Source organism: Hemiscyllium ocellatum, chromosome 35 (assembly GCF_020745735.1).
Source record: "Hemiscyllium ocellatum isolate sHemOce1 chromosome 35, sHemOce1.pat.X.cur, whole genome shotgun sequence".
NCBI lineage: Eukaryota > Metazoa > Chordata > Chondrichthyes > Orectolobiformes > Hemiscylliidae > Hemiscyllium > Hemiscyllium ocellatum.
In genome coordinates, this window is record NC_083435.1 from 46,446,923 (window position 1) to 46,466,808 (window position 19,886).

At 50.1% G+C, this 19,886-nt stretch overlaps 1 protein-coding gene across 1 annotated transcript; it reads right to left on the reverse strand.

Annotated features, from left to right (window-relative positions):
• Positions 1–765: 765 nt before the first annotated feature.
• On the reverse strand, positions 766–13,783 carry LOC132832660 (class I histocompatibility antigen, F10 alpha chain-like). The gene is made up of 7 exons (XM_060850739.1): positions 13,627–13,783; positions 9,169–9,429; positions 8,215–8,487; positions 7,811–8,074; positions 6,268–6,369; positions 1,967–1,999; positions 766–812 (listed from the first exon to the last, which is right to left on the reverse strand). Exons 1-7 carry the CDS (start codon positions 13,679–13,681, stop codon positions 766–768), a joined length of 1,035 nt encoding a protein of 344 aa, XP_060706722.1. The 5' UTR covers positions 13,682–13,783.
• Between the last annotated feature and the right edge of the window lie 6,103 nt (positions 13,784–19,886).

Sequence of the window (19,886 nt, forward strand, 5' to 3'; positions counted from 1 at the left end):
AACACCAGCCCAATCCCAGCACAGCCTCCCCCAATACTAACCTCATCCCCGCATGGCCCTCCCCCAACACAACACAACCCCAGCACAATCCTCCCCCAACACCAGCCCAACTGCAGCACAACCCTCCCCCAAGACCTGCTCAGCCCCAGCACGGCCCTCCCTCAACACCAGCCCAATCCCAGCACAGCCCTCCCCCAACCCCAGCTCAACCCCAGCACAACCCTCACCCAACACCTGCCCAGCCACAACACAGACCTCCCTCAACACCAGCCCGATCCCAGCAGAACCCTCCCCCAACACCAGCCCGATCCAAGCACAGCCCTCTCCCCAACACCAGCCCAATTCCAGCAGAGCCCTCCCCCTAACACCTGTCCTATCCCAGCAGAAACTTCCCTCTAACTCCAGCCCAATCCCAGCAGATCCCTCCCTCTCCACGTCCCAGTCAGACTGGCTCCTGGGGATGCCAACAGGAAACCCCAGGGACGTTAAGGAGAGTGACATCCTGGGTGAGATGCTACAAGGCCTGCTTCCCTGCCAGACACACCCAGCTCTCCACCACAACCCACAATATCCCCAGGGTCAGCACCTCCAGGAGGGCAGTCTCGAAGCTCAGTGGGGAATTGTGGGAGTTGCTCTTTGACCCACCGGTCAGTGAGTGGGAGAAGCAGACCCTGGTCACAGTAACCACACACAGTGTCACCCGCCTCCCCTCCCCTCCCAGGGGGAACACACCAGCAGCATCTACTCCCAGAAAGATTCCTACCTCTAGTCAGTGGCAGAGGAGCTTGAGGAAGATTCCCTTTGATAAGAAGCTGTTAGCGCAAAAAAACACATTTTAAAATATTATTTACCACCAGGGGACAGAGACAGTAACACACGGGGAGGGTTGTGGTGCGGAGGACACAGACAGGTACACACGGGGAGGGTGTGGGGGTGGGGGTGACACAGACAGGTACACACATGGGGAGGGGTGGGGGTGGGGGTGACAGAGGCAGGTCCACACGGGGAGGGTGTGGGGGTGGGGGTGACACAGACAGGTACACACGGGGAGGGGGTGGGGGGGCACAGACAGGTACACATGGGGAGGGGGTGAGTGTGGGGGGCACAGACAGGAACACGGGTAGGGGTGGGGGTGACACAGATAGGTACACATGGGGAGGAGGTGGGGGGACACAGACAGATACTCACAGGGTGGGTGTGGGGGTGACACAGACAGGTACACACGGGGAGGGGGTGGGTGTGTGTGTGTGTGGGGGGATACAGACAGGTACAGACCGGGAGGGGGTGGGGGTGACACAGACTGGTACACACACGGAGGGAGTGGGTGTGTGTGTGTGTGTGGGGGGATACAGACAGGTACACACGGGGAGGGGGTGGGGGTGTGTGTGTGGGGGGGGATACAGACAGGTACAGACCGGGAGGGGGTGGGGGTGACACAGACTGGTACACACACGGAGGGAGTGGGTGTGTGTGTGTGTGTGGGGGGATACAGACAGGTACACACGGGGAGGGGGTGGGGGTGTGTGTGTGGGGGGGATCCAGACAGGTACAGACCAGGAGGGGGTGGGGTTGACACAGACTGGTACACACGGGGAGGGGGTGGGGGTGACACAGGCAGGAAACATGTGGAGGGGTTGGGGGGACACAGGTCAACACGGGGAGGGTGTGGGAGTGGGGGTGACACAGACTGATATACATTGGGAGGGGGTTGACATGGACTCTTCAAGAAAAGGGGGAATGGGTTGATGCAGCCTGACATATTCATGGACACAACAGGAGATGTCAGTCAGAAATGAAGACTGTCTAATGCAGTGCTCAGTATACACACACACACGCACACACGCGCGTGCGCGCACACACAGACAGAGCGATACAGTCACGGACAGACAGACAGACAGACACACAGAATGAACAATGTTGCCTGCTGCATGATTCAATGGAGAGACAGTAATTGGGGTAAACTTACTCTTCACTGGGTTATAGCCAGTATTCTGGCCTGCTGGAAAAATAAGGAAAGCTCAGTTAGTGACCACACCCCCACAGTCAGGGTGAAAGATCTGGGAGGGAGAGACTGTTACCTCCCATCTCCCCCGGGAGCAGCTCCTACAGAGAGCTCAGCACCGAGGGGTGAGAGAGGACCAGATAGCAACACTGTCCCCCCCCCCAACCCTCTCCACCACCGCTCCCACCTAATCTCCACTCCCACCTCTCTACCACCACCCCCACCCAACCCACACCCAACCCCCACCCCCACCTCTCCACCACCACCCCTACCCAACTCCCACCCCTGCCCCCATCCCCTCCATCACCGCCCTCACCCAACCCCACCTCTGTCCCCTATCCACTTCACCACCGCTCCCACCCAACCCCCACGCCTGACCCTTCCCCCTCGACCACTGCCCCCACCCCTGCCCCGAACCCCCTCCACCACCACCTCCACTCAACCCCCCACCCCTAGCCCCCTAACCCCTCCACCACTGCTCCCACCCAACCCCCAACCCTGCTCCCCAACCCCTACCCCTCCCCTTGGGCCTGTCCAATATCCCATCAGATTGGGACTGATCCACAACCCCTCCTTCCTACGGGCTGAAATCCTTCTTCATTTCTTCATTCCACCCCTCAAATATCCACTGTCCGTTCACCTTGAAACTATTCTCTCTCATGACTCTATTAATCAATCACCATGGCTACACCGCCCTCACCAGCATTTTGCTGCTGCCCTCATTGTTGAGTCGATGTAACTCAGGGTCTAGTTGATGGAGCAGCCCTGCCCACCGTCTCCTATCCTCCACAGTAATTAGTGTATCGGTCCTATTTATTCCCGACACTCCCTGTGTCTTTGTGAACAAAGCTCCACAGTCTCCAATCTGTCCTCCTGCTCTGACACTACACTGTCACATTCCAGATTTCACATCCTCAAATTCTCCCTTAACTGGAAGTTCCCAAGTATCACACTCCCCGCTCTCCTCCCACTGGATGTGAGGATATGGGCCTCTGGGAGGTAGGACAAAATGGATAAAGGAGCTGCAAAAAATGGCTTCTGCATTGTTAAATTAGATTGCATTGAACTAGACAGAAATAGGAAACCACAGACTGATGTAATTCCAATAAAAAACAGACATTACGATTAATTCTAAATTGCAGTTCGAGACAAAATGGTTCCCTGCACCTACGTGACTATCTGCAGCTAGTGTCTAAAGGTACACAAAAACATCTAACCACCCTTTGCAAACTGCGAGTCCTCCTAGAGGAAATACTAAACCACATTTTGCAAGCTGCGCATCTTTGTAAAGGTGACATAAAGCATTATGACTTAATCAATATCATTGGTTCAACCAACTACCCATGAAGTGATATCATGTAGTGATTGGTTGTGACTATGTGAACATGCTCCATGTCTGATAATGAAGAATGTATATAAACCTTATGCAGACTCTGTAAGGTTGTTGGATTCTTTTGATTGCCAAGAAGTTTTCATACTTCTGGGTGAATCAGAATCTGCCAACCCAGCACTGTAACACACAATAAACGATTAGATTACTTACAATGTGGAAACAGGCCCTTCGGTCCAACAAGCCCACACTGACCTGCCGAAGTGCAACCCACCCATTCCCCTACATTTACCCCTTATCTAACACTACGGGCAATTTAGCATGACCAATTCACCTGACCTGCACATCTTTGGACTATGGGAGGAAAGAGTTGAAAATGTGTTGCTGGAAAAGCGCAGCAGGTCAGGCAGCATCCAAGGAGCAGGAGAGTCGACATTTTGGGCATAAATCCTTCTTCAGGAATGATTCTTTTGCGCTTTTCCAGCAACACATTTTCAACTCTGATCTCCAGCATCTGCAGTCCTCACTTTCTCCTGCTATGGGAGGAAACCGGAGCACCCGGAGGAAACCCACACAGACACAGGGAGAATGTGCAAACTCCACACAGTCAGTCGCCTGAGTCGGGAATTGAACCCAGATCTCTGGCGCTGTGAGGCAGCAGTGCTAACCACTGTGCTGCCCACAGATTGTTGGCATGTTAGACAAAGAGTCATGGTGCCGTTGACTCAACTCACTATGGACAGACCATCAGCTGCAGTGTAAGTGCCTTGAGTCCTTCACGATTAGTTGTTGAGGAATGGGCCACTCAGACATGAGTATTCCCTCCTCCATTTGCTTTTCCTCTCTCTTGTTTCGGGTGGCCTCGACCCCTCGCTGACTTTGGTCCTGATCCAACCTGGCAAAGTATCGGTCACAGAAATTTACATTTTAAGAAGTTTTGACATTGAATACTGGTTTTAGAGTTGTACGTCAATTGGAGACTTCGTTGAGGGGAATGTTGAAGAAAAGAAGGCCTGAAAGATTGTAAGTTTTGAATTATACGTGGCGTCTAACTTGAGACACAAAAAGGTGGTTCGGCTTCCAAAACGGAAGTCCAACGGGACACCGGTCCGTAGTTCAGATTCCGAAACAGAATACTGATGGGACACTGACTCCATGATGAACAGATTTGATCTTATTGTGTGATGAGACAACATAGACCATAGAACAACACAGCGCAGAACAGGCCCTTCGGCCCTCGATGTTGTGCCGACCTGTGAACTATTCTCAGCTCGTCCCCCTACACTATCCAATCATCATCCATGTGCTTATCCAAGGATTGTTAAATCTCCCTAATGTGGCGGGGCTAACAACATTGGCAGGCAGGACATTCCACGCCCTTACCACTCTCTGAGTAAAGAACCTGCCTCTGACATTTGTCTTAAATCTATCACCCCTTAATTTGTAGTTACACCCCTTTGTACAAGCTGATGTCAAGAAATATCACGATATATGGTAACGGTGTGGTAAACAGAGATTATCCAAAAGTTGGTTCGGATTCCAAAATGGAATGCTGACGGGACACTGACCCGGAGATGAGTTGGTCATGAAAGAAATTACTGAGAATTTGTGAATTTTGTTCATTAAAGGCACATTACCTAGGGAACATTTTGTAAGGACTGAATAACTTGGACTAACAGAAATATAAGGTAACATTTATAGGTCCCAAGGATATACTCATGTAGTTAAAGAAAACATAAATCAATATAAATTTGGGAAGAAAATCTTGTGCTTGGATAATAGGCCGATTGCAGAACCAAGGGACCGACAAATCATCAGATGCGGGCATTGACATCTCCCACCCACAGGACCAGCCCATTCCTACTTACCTCATCCTCTTCATTCCCCAACACAATTCCCCAGTCTCTCCCCACACTTCAGCACACAGGATCTCTTCCCACAGCATGTCCCTCCCCATTCTCACCCAGACCCCCTTCCCACAGCATGTACCTCCCCATTCACACCCAGGGTCCCTTCCCACAGCATGTACCTCCCCATTCACACCCAGACTCCCTTCCCACAGCATGTCCCTCCCCATTCTCACCCAGACCCCCTTCCCACAGCATGTACCTCCCCATTCTCACCCAGACCTCCTTCCCACAGCACGTACCTGCCCATTCTCACCCAGACCCCCTTCCCACAGCATGTACTTCCCCATTCACACCCAGGGTCCCTTCCCACAGCATGTACCTCCCCATTCACACCCAGACCCCCTTCCCACAGCATGTACCACCCCATTCACACCCAGACTCCCTTCCCACAGCATGTACCTCTCCATTCACACCCAGGGTCCCTTCCCACAGCATGTCCCTCCTCATTCTCACCCAGACCCCCTTCCCACAGCATGTACCTCCCCATTCACACCCAGACCCCCTTCCCACAGCATGTCCCTCCCCATTCTCACCCAGACCCCCTTCCCACAGCATGTACCTCCCCATTCTCACCCAGACCTCCTTCCCACAGCACGTACCTGCCCATTCTCACCCAGACCCCCTTCCCACAGCATGTACCTCCCCATTCACACCCAGAACCCCTTCCCACAGCATGTACCACCCCATTCACACCCAGACCCCCTTCCCACAGCATGTACCTCCCCATTCTCACCCAGACCCCCTTCCCACAGCATGTACCTCCCCATTCACACCCAGAACCCCTTCCCACAGCATGTACCACCCCATTCACACCCAGACCCCCTTCCCACAGCATGTACCTCCCCATTCACACCCAGACCCCCTTCCCACAGCATGTACCTCCCCATTCTCACCCAGACCCCCTTCCCACAGCATGTACCTCCCCATTCACACCCAGACCCCCTTCCCACAGCATGTACCTGCCCATTCTCACCCAGACCCCCTTCCCACAGCATGTACCTGCCCATTCACACCCAGACTCCTACCTTTCTTCTTGTACCAGACACCCCCAGCGATGACAGCAACAATTAGCAGGAGAGCAACGACAAGACCGATTTTAACCGGCAGCTTGGAGCTACTCTTTGGTTCTGGAAGAGAATTATCCAACAAGAGACAGTCAGACATCAGCCATCCAACAGAGCATACACTGGGCAGGGACACACCCGCAGCCCCCTGGCTGCTGACACACAGACAGATTGTTAACTTGGCCAAACACCAAGGGATGCTGGGTACATAGGCCAAGAAAAGCCTTAAAATCCCAAAGCCACACACCAGGCACAGTGCAGACACAGTGACCTGGTGCTAATGACATCAGGGTAACGTAAAAGGTAAACGTTTTCCTGGAAGACTTGTCCCAAACAATTTAAGCCCCAAACAGAGGGCCCAGACAGAAAGGTACAGAGTCCAGTTACACAAAGACACCATCAGTAACAAGCCATCCAAATGGCTGACAGTTTCAAACTGTGAAGGGTGTCTCCCTGATTGACCAGAACTATAGAACATTCCAGAAAACTATCTAAAAGGTATAAAACCAGGGTTCACCTCCAGTCCTCTCTCTCAAATCATCTGAGGCCTTCGGACAGACCATCATAGCAAGAGGCAGGGACTCAGGAACCATCCAGAGTGAGAGAGAGTGTGAGTGAGTGAGTGAGTGAGAGAGAGAGAGAAAGAGAGAAGAGAGTGAGTGAGGAGAGAGTGAGTGAGGAGAGAGTGAGTGAGAGAGTAGCTCCACAGACCCAGAGACAGAACGACAGCCACTGTGTAAATCTACAAGAGACTCGCGAAGAGTTGTAAGGCTTAAGGGGCCTAAAGGATGAGAGAGGATATTTCATATTGAAGATTATTGTAACCTGTTTCTGAATCAAGTTGGGACTGTTCTGCATTGGGACCTGCTTGTGTTCATCAGTTAGAAACCTGGACAAATTCATTCATAACATTCGGGTCAGAATTGTCTAACAAGGAACTAGACAACAGTTGGTGTCCCTGGGATAAGACATGACCAACAGGTCCTCTGATGTCGAACCCACCCGCCTGGTACGCTCTGAATTCAGTCAAAATCAGAGTGGGGCTGGAAAAGCACAGCAGGACAAGTAGCATCTGAGGGTCAGGAAAATCGGTGTTTCAGGCAAAAGTCCTTCATCTGGATATGATTTCAGCACAGATCCCCCTCCTGGGGAGAGAGGGACTGGATCCCCACCCTGTGCTCAGCACTGATCCCTGTCCTGGGGAGAGAGGGACTGGATCCCCACCCTGTGCTCAGCACTGATCCCTGTCCTGGGGAGAGAGGGACTAGATCCCCACCCTGTGCTCAGCACTGATCCCTGTCCTGGGGAGAGAGGGACTGGATCCCCACCCTGTGCTCAGCACTGATCCCTGTCCTGGGGAGAGAGGGACTGGATCCCCACCCTGTGCTCAGCACTGATCCCTGTCCTGGGGAGAGAGGGACTGGATCCCCACCCTGTGCTCAGCACTGTTCCCCCTCCTGGGGGGAGAGGGACTGGTCCCTGACACACTGAGGATGACCCGTACCATAAAACACCACCAGCTTCTGCCCCAATCCGCTGTGTTCCACCTCGCAGGAATACTTGGCCTGGGAATTTGGGTCAAACTCCATCCGTTTGCGGATCTGGTAGGATCCATCGTGATTGGGTCGGATTCCAGTCGATTGTAATTCATTAATCTTCGCTCCATCCCGGAACAGATTCACCTCAATGGCCTGAGGGTAGAAGCCAGTGGTGATACAGGAGAGATCTTTATTCTCCCTCACAGGGGTCAGGGTTACAGAGGGTTTCACTAGGAGAGAGAGAGAGAGAGAGAGTGGTTAGACAGGGACACAGAGACTCTCAACCCCTCACCCCCCACTCACCTTCCCTCCTCACCCACCCCGTCCCTTCCTCCTCCCCCTCGACCTCTCTCTCTTTCTGTCCGATTACCTGGTTTCAGTTCTTTCGCTCCATACTGAAGGTATTTTTTCAGCCACTCAATACACTCCTGTTCCAGGTAACCTTTCTTCTGTTTGTTTAATCCCGAGTCCTCGTCCCATTTATTTTTGGTGCTCTCCCCCCAGCTGACAGGGGTCACCCACACCATCCTGTCCTTGTCGAAGCTGATGAAATCCCGTCCGTCCCAGCCGTGCTGATGAAACCCACTGATGGGGACATTATCCTGGAGCTCACAGCCGTATACCAGCTGGTAGGTGTGAATCCCTGTGGATCACGGAGAGAGAGAGAGAGAGACAATCACAGGGAGGGATAACACACAGAGCGAGCCAATCACAGGGAAGGATCACACACACAGCCAATCTCAGGGACGGATCTCACACAGAGAGAGCCAATCACAGAGAGGGATCACAAACAGAGAGAGCCAATCACAGGGAGGGATCTCACACACACAGCCAATCTCAGGGACGGATCTCACAGAGAGAGAGAGCCAATCACAGAGAGGGATCACACACAGAGAGAGCCAATCACAGGGAGGGATCACACACACAGAGCCAATCACAGGGAGGGATCTCACACAGACAGGGACCGCCAATTACACAGAGGGATCCACATTGAGAACCAATCACAAAGAGGGATCACGCAGACAGAGTCAATCACAGGGAGGGATCTCACACAGCGAACCAATCACAGGGAGGGATCTCACACACACAGAGCCAATCACAGGGAAGGATCTCACACCGAGAACCAATCACAGGAGGGATCTCACACACACAGAGCCAATCACAGGGAGGGATCTCACACGGAGAACCAATCACGGGGGGGGGGGGGATCTCTCACACACAGAGCCAATCACAGGGAGGGATCTCACACAGACAGCCAATCACAGTCCCCACCCCCAAAGGATCATCCCTTCCCTCTGCAGGGGGTGATTCCCTGGTCACTTACCCCCACTCTGGTTGGTCCTCTCCATTAGCGTCTGGATAGCGACCTTTCCCGACGACTGCCAGCCGCGCAGTTTCTGTGTGTTCTGATCCCAGTAATCCGATCCCACATTCTCCATGATCCAGCGCTGCCGCGGGGTGTACTGCTGGATCTTACTGTCATAGTAAACAAACTGCTGATCATCCACATAACCCACATCAGTGTACTCAGGGAATTCCGACAAGGAACTGACGGCAGTGTGCAGGTATCGCAGAGAGTGACGCACTGAAAGAAAACACAGGCACAGGTCATCCTCTCCAGGCTCGGCCTGAGATTCAATAAACCCATAAATACATCCCAAAAAAACAGAGCTCCTTCAAAATAAACCCTAAAACACAGAGCCCCAAGTAAATAAACCCTAAAACACAGGGCCCCCGGAAATAAACCCTAAAACACAGGGCCCCATGTAAATAAACCCTAAAACACAGGGCCCCCTGTAAATAAACCCTAAAACACAGGGCCCCCTGTAAATAAACCCTAAAACACAGGGCCCCCTGTAAATAAACCCTAAAACACAGGGCCCCATGTAAATAAACCCTAAAACACAGGGCCCCCTGTAAATAATCCCTAAAACACAGGGCCTCATGTAAATAAACCCTAAAACACAGGGCCCCCTGTAAATAAACCCTAAAACACAGGGCCCCCTGTAAATAAACCGTAAAACACAGGGCCCCTGTAAATAAACCCTAAAACACAGGGCCCCCTGTAAATAAACCCTAAAACACAGGGCCCCCTGTAAATAAACCCTAAAACACAGGGCCCCCTGTAAATAAACCCTAAAACACAGGGCCCCTGTAAATAAACCCTAAAACACAGAGCCCCTGTAAATAAACCCTAAAACACAGAGCCCCCTGTCAATACACCCAAAAACACAGGCCCCCGTAAATAAACCCTAAAACACAGAGCCCCCTGTAAATAAATCCTAAAACATTGGCATCCCTGTGAATAAACCCTAAAACACAGAAACCCCTTTTGTTAAACCCTAAAAAACATAGCCCACTGTAAATAATCCCTAAAACACAGATTTCCCTGTAAATAGACCCTGACACTGAGCCCCTTGTAAATAGGCCCCCATACTGAGCCCGCAGACACGCTGTGTGAAGCAGGGACCCCAGCGATCAGTGGCCCGGTGTGAATCCTGTGAACAGCTTCGGGTCAGACCATGTGGAGACCCCCCCCCCAGGCGCTGGTCAGCTGCAGTGATCCCTCAGAGACAGTCATGTTTGCATTATAACTTGCCTGCTTGTTTTTCTGACCTGTAGTTATACTTTGTATCGCTGTAATGTACCTTTTTCTTCTTCATTCTTTTTATTCCATAACTAACGAACATCCCTCGACCCTTTGTCCGTAAGATAGTATTCTGCTGATGATATCGTTACACTGTAACTAATGTGTAGCTGAATAAACTGTACCTTGTACCTAAAATGGCGCTCTAAGTGGTGACCTCTCAACTTTTCAATGAATTGAGAACATATGACAATAAAACTCATCCAATTCAATTCATTTATCACTGGAATATTAGTCTGGAGACTTTCATAATGTTCTGGGGACACAGGTTCGAATCCCAGCCCAGCAGATGGTGGAATGTGCATCTGTAGAGTCTGGAATTAAGTGTGTATCAATGACCACAAATCCATGATTAGGAAAAGCCCATCAGGTTCACTAATGTCCTTCAGGGAAGGAAATCTACCTTCCTGATCTCCCGACATGTGACTCCAGACCCACAGTAACGTGGTTTACTCTTCACTGCCCTGTGGGCAATGCAGGCTCAGTCAGAGATACCCACATTCTGTGAGTGAATATAATTATGTAACAAAAATCATACTTTAAAAAATATTATTAGAAAAATGAAATGTTCCCTGTGAAATTCAGACCCTTTCAAGTGAGTGAGGTATGTGGAACAGATTTCAAATTGTGAATAATTAGAAATCACTGAGTTGAGTTGAATTTGAAAATCTGGCTGCTCTCACAATGGTGCTGGTGGGTTTGAAACGTGAACGTTTTTGATCCTTCTTTAACTTGCTGTATGCATGATGTAGCAAATCCCTCTTGTCAGGCCATAACCAGGATAAAGGCAAGTAAGTGGGATGGTTATGAGCAACCAATTCAGCTGCAGACAGTGGGTGAGCCAGGGAACTGTTTGTAACATGTGCCTCGATAAGGAAAAGGTTGGGAACCACTGTCCTGATGAAATGGTGTTATTTATCTCCAGGGACAGCATACAACGGGATGGAGTTATATTCCATCTGTACAGACCCTGTTCAGACTACAGCTGGAGAACCGTGTTCAGTTCTGCACACTGCAGCTCAGGGAGGAGGTGCTGGCCTGGGAGGGAGTGCAGCGTACAGTCACCTTAATGTGCTTGAAAATTAAATGGTTAAATTCGGAGGGGAAATTATTTTAACTTGGCCTGTGATCCTTTCATTGAGAAGATTGGGGTGAATGAATGGAAGGGTTTAAAATATGAATGATACTATATTCCCAAAACTGAAGTGAACAACTGAGCATGTAATTCCAACTTAACTTTACCCCATCTCACCTCCACCTGCTACTGAAACCTTCATTCCGGAGGCAACTATTCCGATGGCCTCCTGACTGGAATCTCACGTTTCACCCCAACTCCAGTCTTAAATCACCAACTGCACCCCCACCCCGCATTCCCCCATCTCCCATCCCCTGCTCATTGACCTTCACTGGCTCCTGGTCAAACAACACCATTTTATATTTTTATCCTTGTTTTCAAATCTCTTTGTGATCTTTCCCCCCAATCTCTAGCATTTCGTGCAAACCCACAACCCTCTCAGAGACCACCTCAACAACTCTCACTCTTACTGCACCCTCAGCTATAAAAGGCCCAGTCTGGGGAATTCCTTCCCTAAACCACTCCGTCTCTCCAGCTCACCTTCCACCTTTCAGACCCTTCAATCAACTCCTCTCTTTGAACTTAGAATAGAATCCCATATTGTGTGAAAACAGGCCTTTCGGCCCAACAAGTCTACACCGACCCTCCAGAGAGTAACTCACTCACACACATTCTCCTACCGTATTACTCCTATATTTACCCTGATCAATGCACCTAACCTACACATCCCTGAATACTAATGGCAATTTAGCATAACCAATTCACCTAACCCGCACATCTTTGGACTGTGGGAGGAAACCGGAGCACCCGGAGGAAACCTACGCAGACACAGAGAAAATGTGCAAAACCCACACAGACAGTTGCACAAGGCTAGAATTGAACCCATGACCCTAATACTATGAGGTACTAGTGCTAACCACTGAGCCACCCTGTCTGAACATCTCCTCAGGTTTCTCAATGTTAGACTTTATAACAATCCTGTGAGGAACTTTCAACACAGGTTTCAGATCCAGAGGAACTGCTCCCCCTGCTGGGAGCAGACAGAACCAGTGACATAATCTGAACATTAAACCTCGTGTGTTCAGGAGGGAAACCAGGAAACAGATTCTCACACATTCTCCTCACAAAGCTGTAGCTACTGGGGAATAATTGCAGTTTTTGATACAGAACGATATAGGCTTTTACAAAAACAACTGCAGATTTTGGAAATCTGAATCTAAATTGAAAGTGCTGGAAATCCCTCGTAGCTTTGTTTGTCTGTGTGGAGAGAAAAGCAGTTGGTATTTCAGGGCAATGATCAGTGACCAGTCTGTGACTGCTGTTCCCTCTCTATAATGTGGAGGAGTCGGTGTAAGACAGGGGTGGACACTGTTAAAATCACACAACACCAGGTTATAGTCCAACAGACTTATTTGGAAGCACTAGCTTTCAGAGCGCTGCTCCTTCATCAGATAGTTGTGTAGCAGGGTCAGAAGACACAGAATTTATAGCAAAAGGTTACAGTGTCATGCGGCTGAAATGATATATTGAACAAACCAGGAGATTGAGCAAAGCTGGGGAATGAGCAACAGACCAGCTCTGATCTAATCGGACATTGGTGGGACTGATGGATGGAACGAACCCTCTCTCCATCCTCAATACACTCATTCTCAGACCCTAACATCAACTCTCTTTCTACTGTCTCATCACTCTAAGCCCCTCACCCACACACCATCGCTCTCCCTCCAGCCTCATCACTCTGTCCCTCAGTCACCCACACAGTCTCCCAGTCTCTCTCACCAGCCCCAGATCCCAGTGTCAACTTACCCCCAACCAGTCCTTAGTGTCTGTTTCTTTCCCCACTCCAGCACTAAGGCCCTTTCTGACCCCACTGACCTGGGGTTAATGCCCCAACGCCCAGTCTGGCATTGAGACCTTCATTGAGACCATTACCCACTGACTGAGGATTAATGCCCAGTACACAACCTGACACTGAGACCCTCTCTGACCCCATTACCCACTGACCAAGTGTTAATGCTCCAATACCCAGACTGGCACTGAGACCCCTCTATGCCCATTACCCACCTGAGATGCCCCTCCACACAGGAGGGCGAGAAGTATGAGTCTCATCATCATTATCTGCCTTCTCCGAGGTTGAAGAACAGTCTGTAGTCACTACTTTTGGAAGAGTTGATCTTGGAGCTGGACAGATGCTGCCAGTCTCCTGCTCTGTCTCTGTCTGTCTGTGCTCTGACCCACAGCTCCACCCTAGTCCAAGACCAGCTCCGACATGACAAAAACCAGGAAGTGCTGCTAAAAATTTATAAAATCTTGTTTTGTCTCTGGCTGGAGGATTGTGTTCTGTTCTAGGCCCTCCCATTTCAGGTCGGGGGGTGAGGGGGGGGTGAAAGGCCTCACAGAGAGTGTGGAGAAAGTGAGGTCTGCAGATGCTGGAGATCAGAGCTGAAAATGTGTTGCTGGAAAAGTGCAGCAGGTCAGGCAGCATCCAAGGAGCAGGAGATTTGATGTTTCGGGCATAAGCCCTTCATCAGGATTGAGGAAAGTGTGGACAGTCATTAGGATGATACACTGGGTGAAGGATACATTTCTGATCATCCTCCAGCAATGAGGGGTCACACTGAAGGAGCTTTACAGAGGATGGGGTCAGGACAGGAGAGTGTTAACAATGGGGGAAGATCTACATTCGAACAGAGGAGACGAATGGAAATTTTATTGAGGGTTATAAAATCAGAATGGGACCCACACAGAGAGGTAGGAAGGACATTTATACATACATATTGGAGTTGGCCACTCCACCCCTCAAATCCTGATGAAGGGCTTAAGCCCGAAATATCGACTCTCCTGCTGCTCAGATGCTGCCTGACCTGCTGTGCTTTCCCAACAGCGCAATCTCGACAAGAACGTACTTCATCTTCAATGGACATATTCAAGGAATTTCCGGAAGAGAATTTCAAACATTCATGGACCTCAGAGAGAATGTTTTTTGCTGTATTTTGTTTTGAATGAGCAAGTCCTTATATTTAAACAGTGACTCCCTATTTCTAGACTCTCCCACAAGAGAGCACACCCTTTCTATACCGACCCTGACAAGAGACCTCAAAATCTGACATGTTTCGATCAAGTTGTCTGTTACACTTTGAAACTGCATGTCTACCCTGTCCAACCTGATGTCATCAGGCAACCTGGGGAACTGTCTAGGGACACTGGAAAAAGAGGAGGCCATTCAGCCCCTCAAACCTGTTTCACCTTCAATGAGATTACAGCTGATCTGTGGTCTATTCAGAATACTTGCCTTTGGATCATATCCCTTAATACCTTTGCTTAATAAAACATCTCAGATTTAAAATGAACAACTGACCTAGTATTCACTACTGTTTGTGAAGAGAGTTCCAACCGTCTACCTTTTATGAATATTTCTCAGCAAACTGCTGCTGTCCCCCATAAACCACACTCCAGAACGTTCTGCATCCTGCCTTACCCCAACCCTGCATCCTGCCTTACTCCCTCCCTGCACCCTGCCTTAAACCATAAAACACAGTCATCCCTGTAAATAAACCCTAAGTCAATGTACAATTAATGGGTCGTGTTGTCAAACAGGGAGTCCTAGGTGCTCAGGTACAGAATTGTTTGAAATTTGCATCCCAGGGAGACAGGATAGTTCAGAAGGGAGTTAATAAGCCTGTCTTCATTGCTCAGAGCACTGAGTGAAGGAGTTGGGATGTCATGCTGTGGTTGTACGGGACATTGGGAGGCACTTTTGGTGTACTGTGTGTGGTTCTGGTCTCCCTGTGACAGGTTTGGGGGGCTGTGACTGTCAGGAACAAGATGATGAAGGGCTTTCGCTCCTCGGGTGCTGCCTGACCTGCTGTGCTTTTCCAGCACCACTCTATTCTTGACTCTGGTCTCCAACCTCTGCAGTCCTCACTTTTGCCGTTGTCAGAAACAGGGCATCCCCCACTCCATCCCATCCGCCCCCTCCCCCGCACAGGGTACACCCCCATCCTCACTTTCACTCCCCATCATCATCCCCTCCCCTCAGGTACACCCCTATCCTCACACCCCACACCCCTCCTGGGTACACCCCCATCCTCACTCCCCTCCCCACTCCTGAGTACTCCCCCATCCTGACTCCACTCCCCTCCCCTGGGTAACCCCCATCCTCACTCTCACTCCCGACCACCACCCTCCCCGGGTACGCCCCCATCCTCACTCTCACTCCCACTCCCCACCACCAACCCCCCAACGAGTAAACCCCCATTCTTACTCTCACTCCCCATCACCAGTCCCCCCCACCGGGCACACCCCCATCCTCACTCCCCACCCCACTCCTGGGCACACCTCAATCCTCACTCCCCACCCCTCTTCTGGGTACACCCAAATCCTCACTCCCCACCCCCCTCCCGGGTACATCCCATCCTCACTCCCCCTCCCCCCGCATACATCCCCATCCTCGCTCCCCCTCCCCCCGCGTACATCCCCATCCTCGCTCCCCCTCCCCCCGTGTACATCCCCATCCTCACTCCCCCCCGCGTAATCCCCATCCTCACTCCCCCCCAGCGTACATCCCCATCCTCACACCCCCATGATACCTGCCCCCCCCCCCCCCCACCCGGTGGATCATTCCCTTCACCCGGGCCTGGTGTTTGAGGCAGTGAGGGCGCCCCCCCCCCACTCCCCCTCAGTCTGTCCCGCTGCCTTGCCCCTTCCCCGGGCCCCTGCAGCCCAAGCTGCCCCCTCCTCCTGAGCGGCCTGAGGCACCCCCCCAATCATCTCCTCCAGCCTCCCTCCTCCTCCCCACCACCCCCGGCTCGGGTCTTGGTGCTGGGCGAGGGGACGTCCCGCGCCCCCGGGTGCCAGCGGGGAATCTCGAGCTGCCCGCCACACCCTGGGGTCCGGGGAATGTCCCAGTCTGAGTGTCGGGTCAGGTCAGGTCTCTGAGATCCCACGGTAGGGAGGCACTGGGTTAGCCGCGCTGGCTCGGTGGTCAGTCAGGGAATCCATTCACCAGCTCGAGTCTCTAACTGCAGCACATCACCACTCTGTCCTGGCCAGTCCCTGTTTGTGAAGTGTCAGGAAGGGCTCCTGCCCGAAACGTCAATGTTCCTGCTCCTCGGATGCTGCCTGACCTGCTGTCCTTTTCCAGCACCACAGAGTCCACTCTAAATCTCCAGCATCTGCACTGCTCACTTTCCCCACAGCCAGCCATGAGTCTCCTCACCGGGCAGCCTGAACAAGAGTTACCACTCCCTTGTGCCACCTCACCCTCCCAGACACTGACACCATTAGTCCACGCTGGACATCACCAATGCAGCTGCCACCAGGTCCTGCCTCGGCCTAAACTCAACTCCATCCCCATGGGTCCGCTCTGGGACCACCTCACCGATACAGTCACTGCCGATTCCACGGTCACATACTGAGCCCAAACCCATCTCCTCTCACACCTCCATGAACTGCACTGGATGCAGATGCTGGGGTGACTCTCAAACTCTCCTTCACCGCAGCAGCCGTAACTCAGTGCTGAGCCCACCGTGTACAACCTCGCCTAATAACTTAGCCCCTAAAGTTCAGATATCATTCCTGTAAACCTACATTGTACTCCCTGCACAGTCACCATACCCTCTCTGAACTCCTTCCCATGTATTGACATTGCTCCCTTAATAAAGTGAGCTATAACACGGACAGTTTTCCAGAGGTGGTCTCCCCAGTGCCCTGTATAGTTGGAGCATAATCCACAGAAATACCTTTGTGTTCACTTCCCCTTCACAAGAAGTGATTACATTCTAGGAACTTTCCGAATTCATTGCTACACCAACCCACACCAATAATCAGTATTCCAGCGTCCCAACCTCTCTCCATCCCAGAGAGCTGCAATCACTCACCATTTCGATAATATGCTTCCATTCACTCTTCCTGCCAAAATAGACAAGTGCACATTTTCCCACGTTTTGATTCCCCTCCCTTCCATTCCTTGATTTACAGCGATATTTAAGATGTTGTGATGTGTCCTATGTCATGAAGACTGTACAAAATATGAAAAAAATATAGAGGAAGAGTCGTCTTGGAATCGAAATGTAACTATTATTCTTATGTGGCCAGAGCTGCTGAGTTTCTCCAGTATTTTCTGATTTCAATACAGTCCTTTCTGCTATTATGCATGTTTCATCAACACTGATTGGCTATAACGTGATTAATGAGGAAGTGAATGCTGTTTTAAAATGTGAACGTTTGCGTATGTGTTGGCTGTGATGTGAACTCACCCCCCAATAGTTTAATCGTTGTTTTTATGGTGTCATTTTCTACAGCGCAAGGTCAGACAAGAATGCAGCTATTGCGTTACAGCAGAAAGGACTGCACTTTACTTCAAAATGCCTGTTCAATTCCTCTGCTATCTCTTTAATTGGGTAGCTGAGAGGTTGGATAAATCGCCCTGGCTGGGTGCACAGTTTCGAAGGAGATAGCTGAGGAAATTACAGAGACATTATGGTGATTTTTGAATGAGGGTCCCAGAGGCCTGGAAGATGGGCTAATGTAACACCCCTCTTTAAGAAGGAAGGGAGGCAGAAAACAGGGAACTACAGACCAGTTAGATAAAATTTTAGAATCCATTAGAGAGGATGACATCACTGAGTATTAAAAGTGCACGGTAAAATAGGGCTGAGTCAGCATGGCTTCAGCAAGGGGAGACAATTGTTAAAGTACAGATTTGAGACGGCCCAGGGAATCCCTTGTGGACTCAGACCTGTAAGCACCTCTCGGTTTGTCCCAGAGATAGTACTCTTTGGAAGACTGAAATAAAAACATCTCTCACAGACAGATTAGATTAATTTTAGTCATCCCCTTTATTTACCATTTGTATCACTGTTACAACATCACACTGATCCCTATAAGCTAACTAACTTGGTTCTAATAACCTGGGAGAGTAGGCTACCAGCTCTTCAAGTGCCCCAGCAGGCTACTCCGATGTACTGATACAAAGTGGCTTCCTTTATAGAAAAGCTTACAAAAACATTGCATGTTGTTAATTAGACAGAGAACAGTGAAAGACAATGATTCGTAAGGAACAAAAGTTAATTGATAGGTCTGTGTACGCTTGACTGATCACTCCTACAGGCCTTGAGCTATCCATCAGGTGGAAAAAACATGCCCAGCTTGCTAGCGAGATAAACCCCCATCATACAGAGGTCCAGTCTGAGTCAACTGAAGAGTTCATAAAGTAACCTTGCACAGCTCACATGTCTGATACAATTGTTTTACGAAATGGCTTCTTAGCAAACGTTTGACCATAAAATGGCTTTCCGACACATTGTGGCCAGGATCTCTTCAATGTTAGGCCTAAAATAATTTTAAGCTGCAGCAGATTCCTGCTTCTTAAGCACTGAATCATTATGTATCTCAGGCTGAGTTGTCACTGCAAGGTTGCATTTAAACTGATTAATTAGGCTTCGAACTAAACATGCTTTCTTTTGAGGGTTGTGATTCAAATTCAAACAAGACATAAGATGCTGGATGACTAAAGAAATTGAGGGTTTGGTTCAGAAAAAGAAGGAAGCATGTATCTGGTATAGACAGAAAAGATCGAGTGAATCCTTAGAAGAGTATAAAGGAAGTAGGAGTATTCTTAAAAGAGGGAAATCTGGTGGGCAAAACGGGGACATGAGATAGCTTTGGCAAATAGAATTAAGGATAAACCAAACGGTTTTTACAAATATACTAAGGACAAAAGGGTAACTCGGGAGAGAGTAGGGCCCTTCAAAGATCAGCAAGGCGGGCTTTGTGTGGACCCACAGAAATTGGGGGAGATACTAAATGAATATTTTGCATCAGTATTTACTGTGGAAAAGGATATGGAAGATATAGACTGTAGGGAAATAGATGGTGACACCTTGCAAAATGTCCAGATTACAGAGGAGGAAGTGCTGATGTCTTGAAATGGTTAAAAGTGAATAAATCCCCAGGATCTGATCAGGTGTAGCCGAGAGCTCTGTGGGAAGCCAGAGAAGTGATTGCTGGGCCTCTTGCTGAGATATTTGTATCATCGATAGTCACAGGTGAGGTACCGGAAGACTGAAGGTTGGCAAACGTGGTGCCACTGTTTAAGAAGGGCGGTAAAGACAAGCCAGGGAACTATCGACCAGTGAGCCTGACCTCGGCGGTGGGCAAGTTGTTGGAGGGAATCCTGAGAGACAGGATGCACATGAATTTGGAAAGGCAAGGACTGATTAGGGATTGTCAACATGGCTTTGTGCGTGGGAAATCATGTCTCACAAACTTGATTGAGTTTTTTGAAAATGTAACAAAGTAGATTGATGAGGGCAGAGCA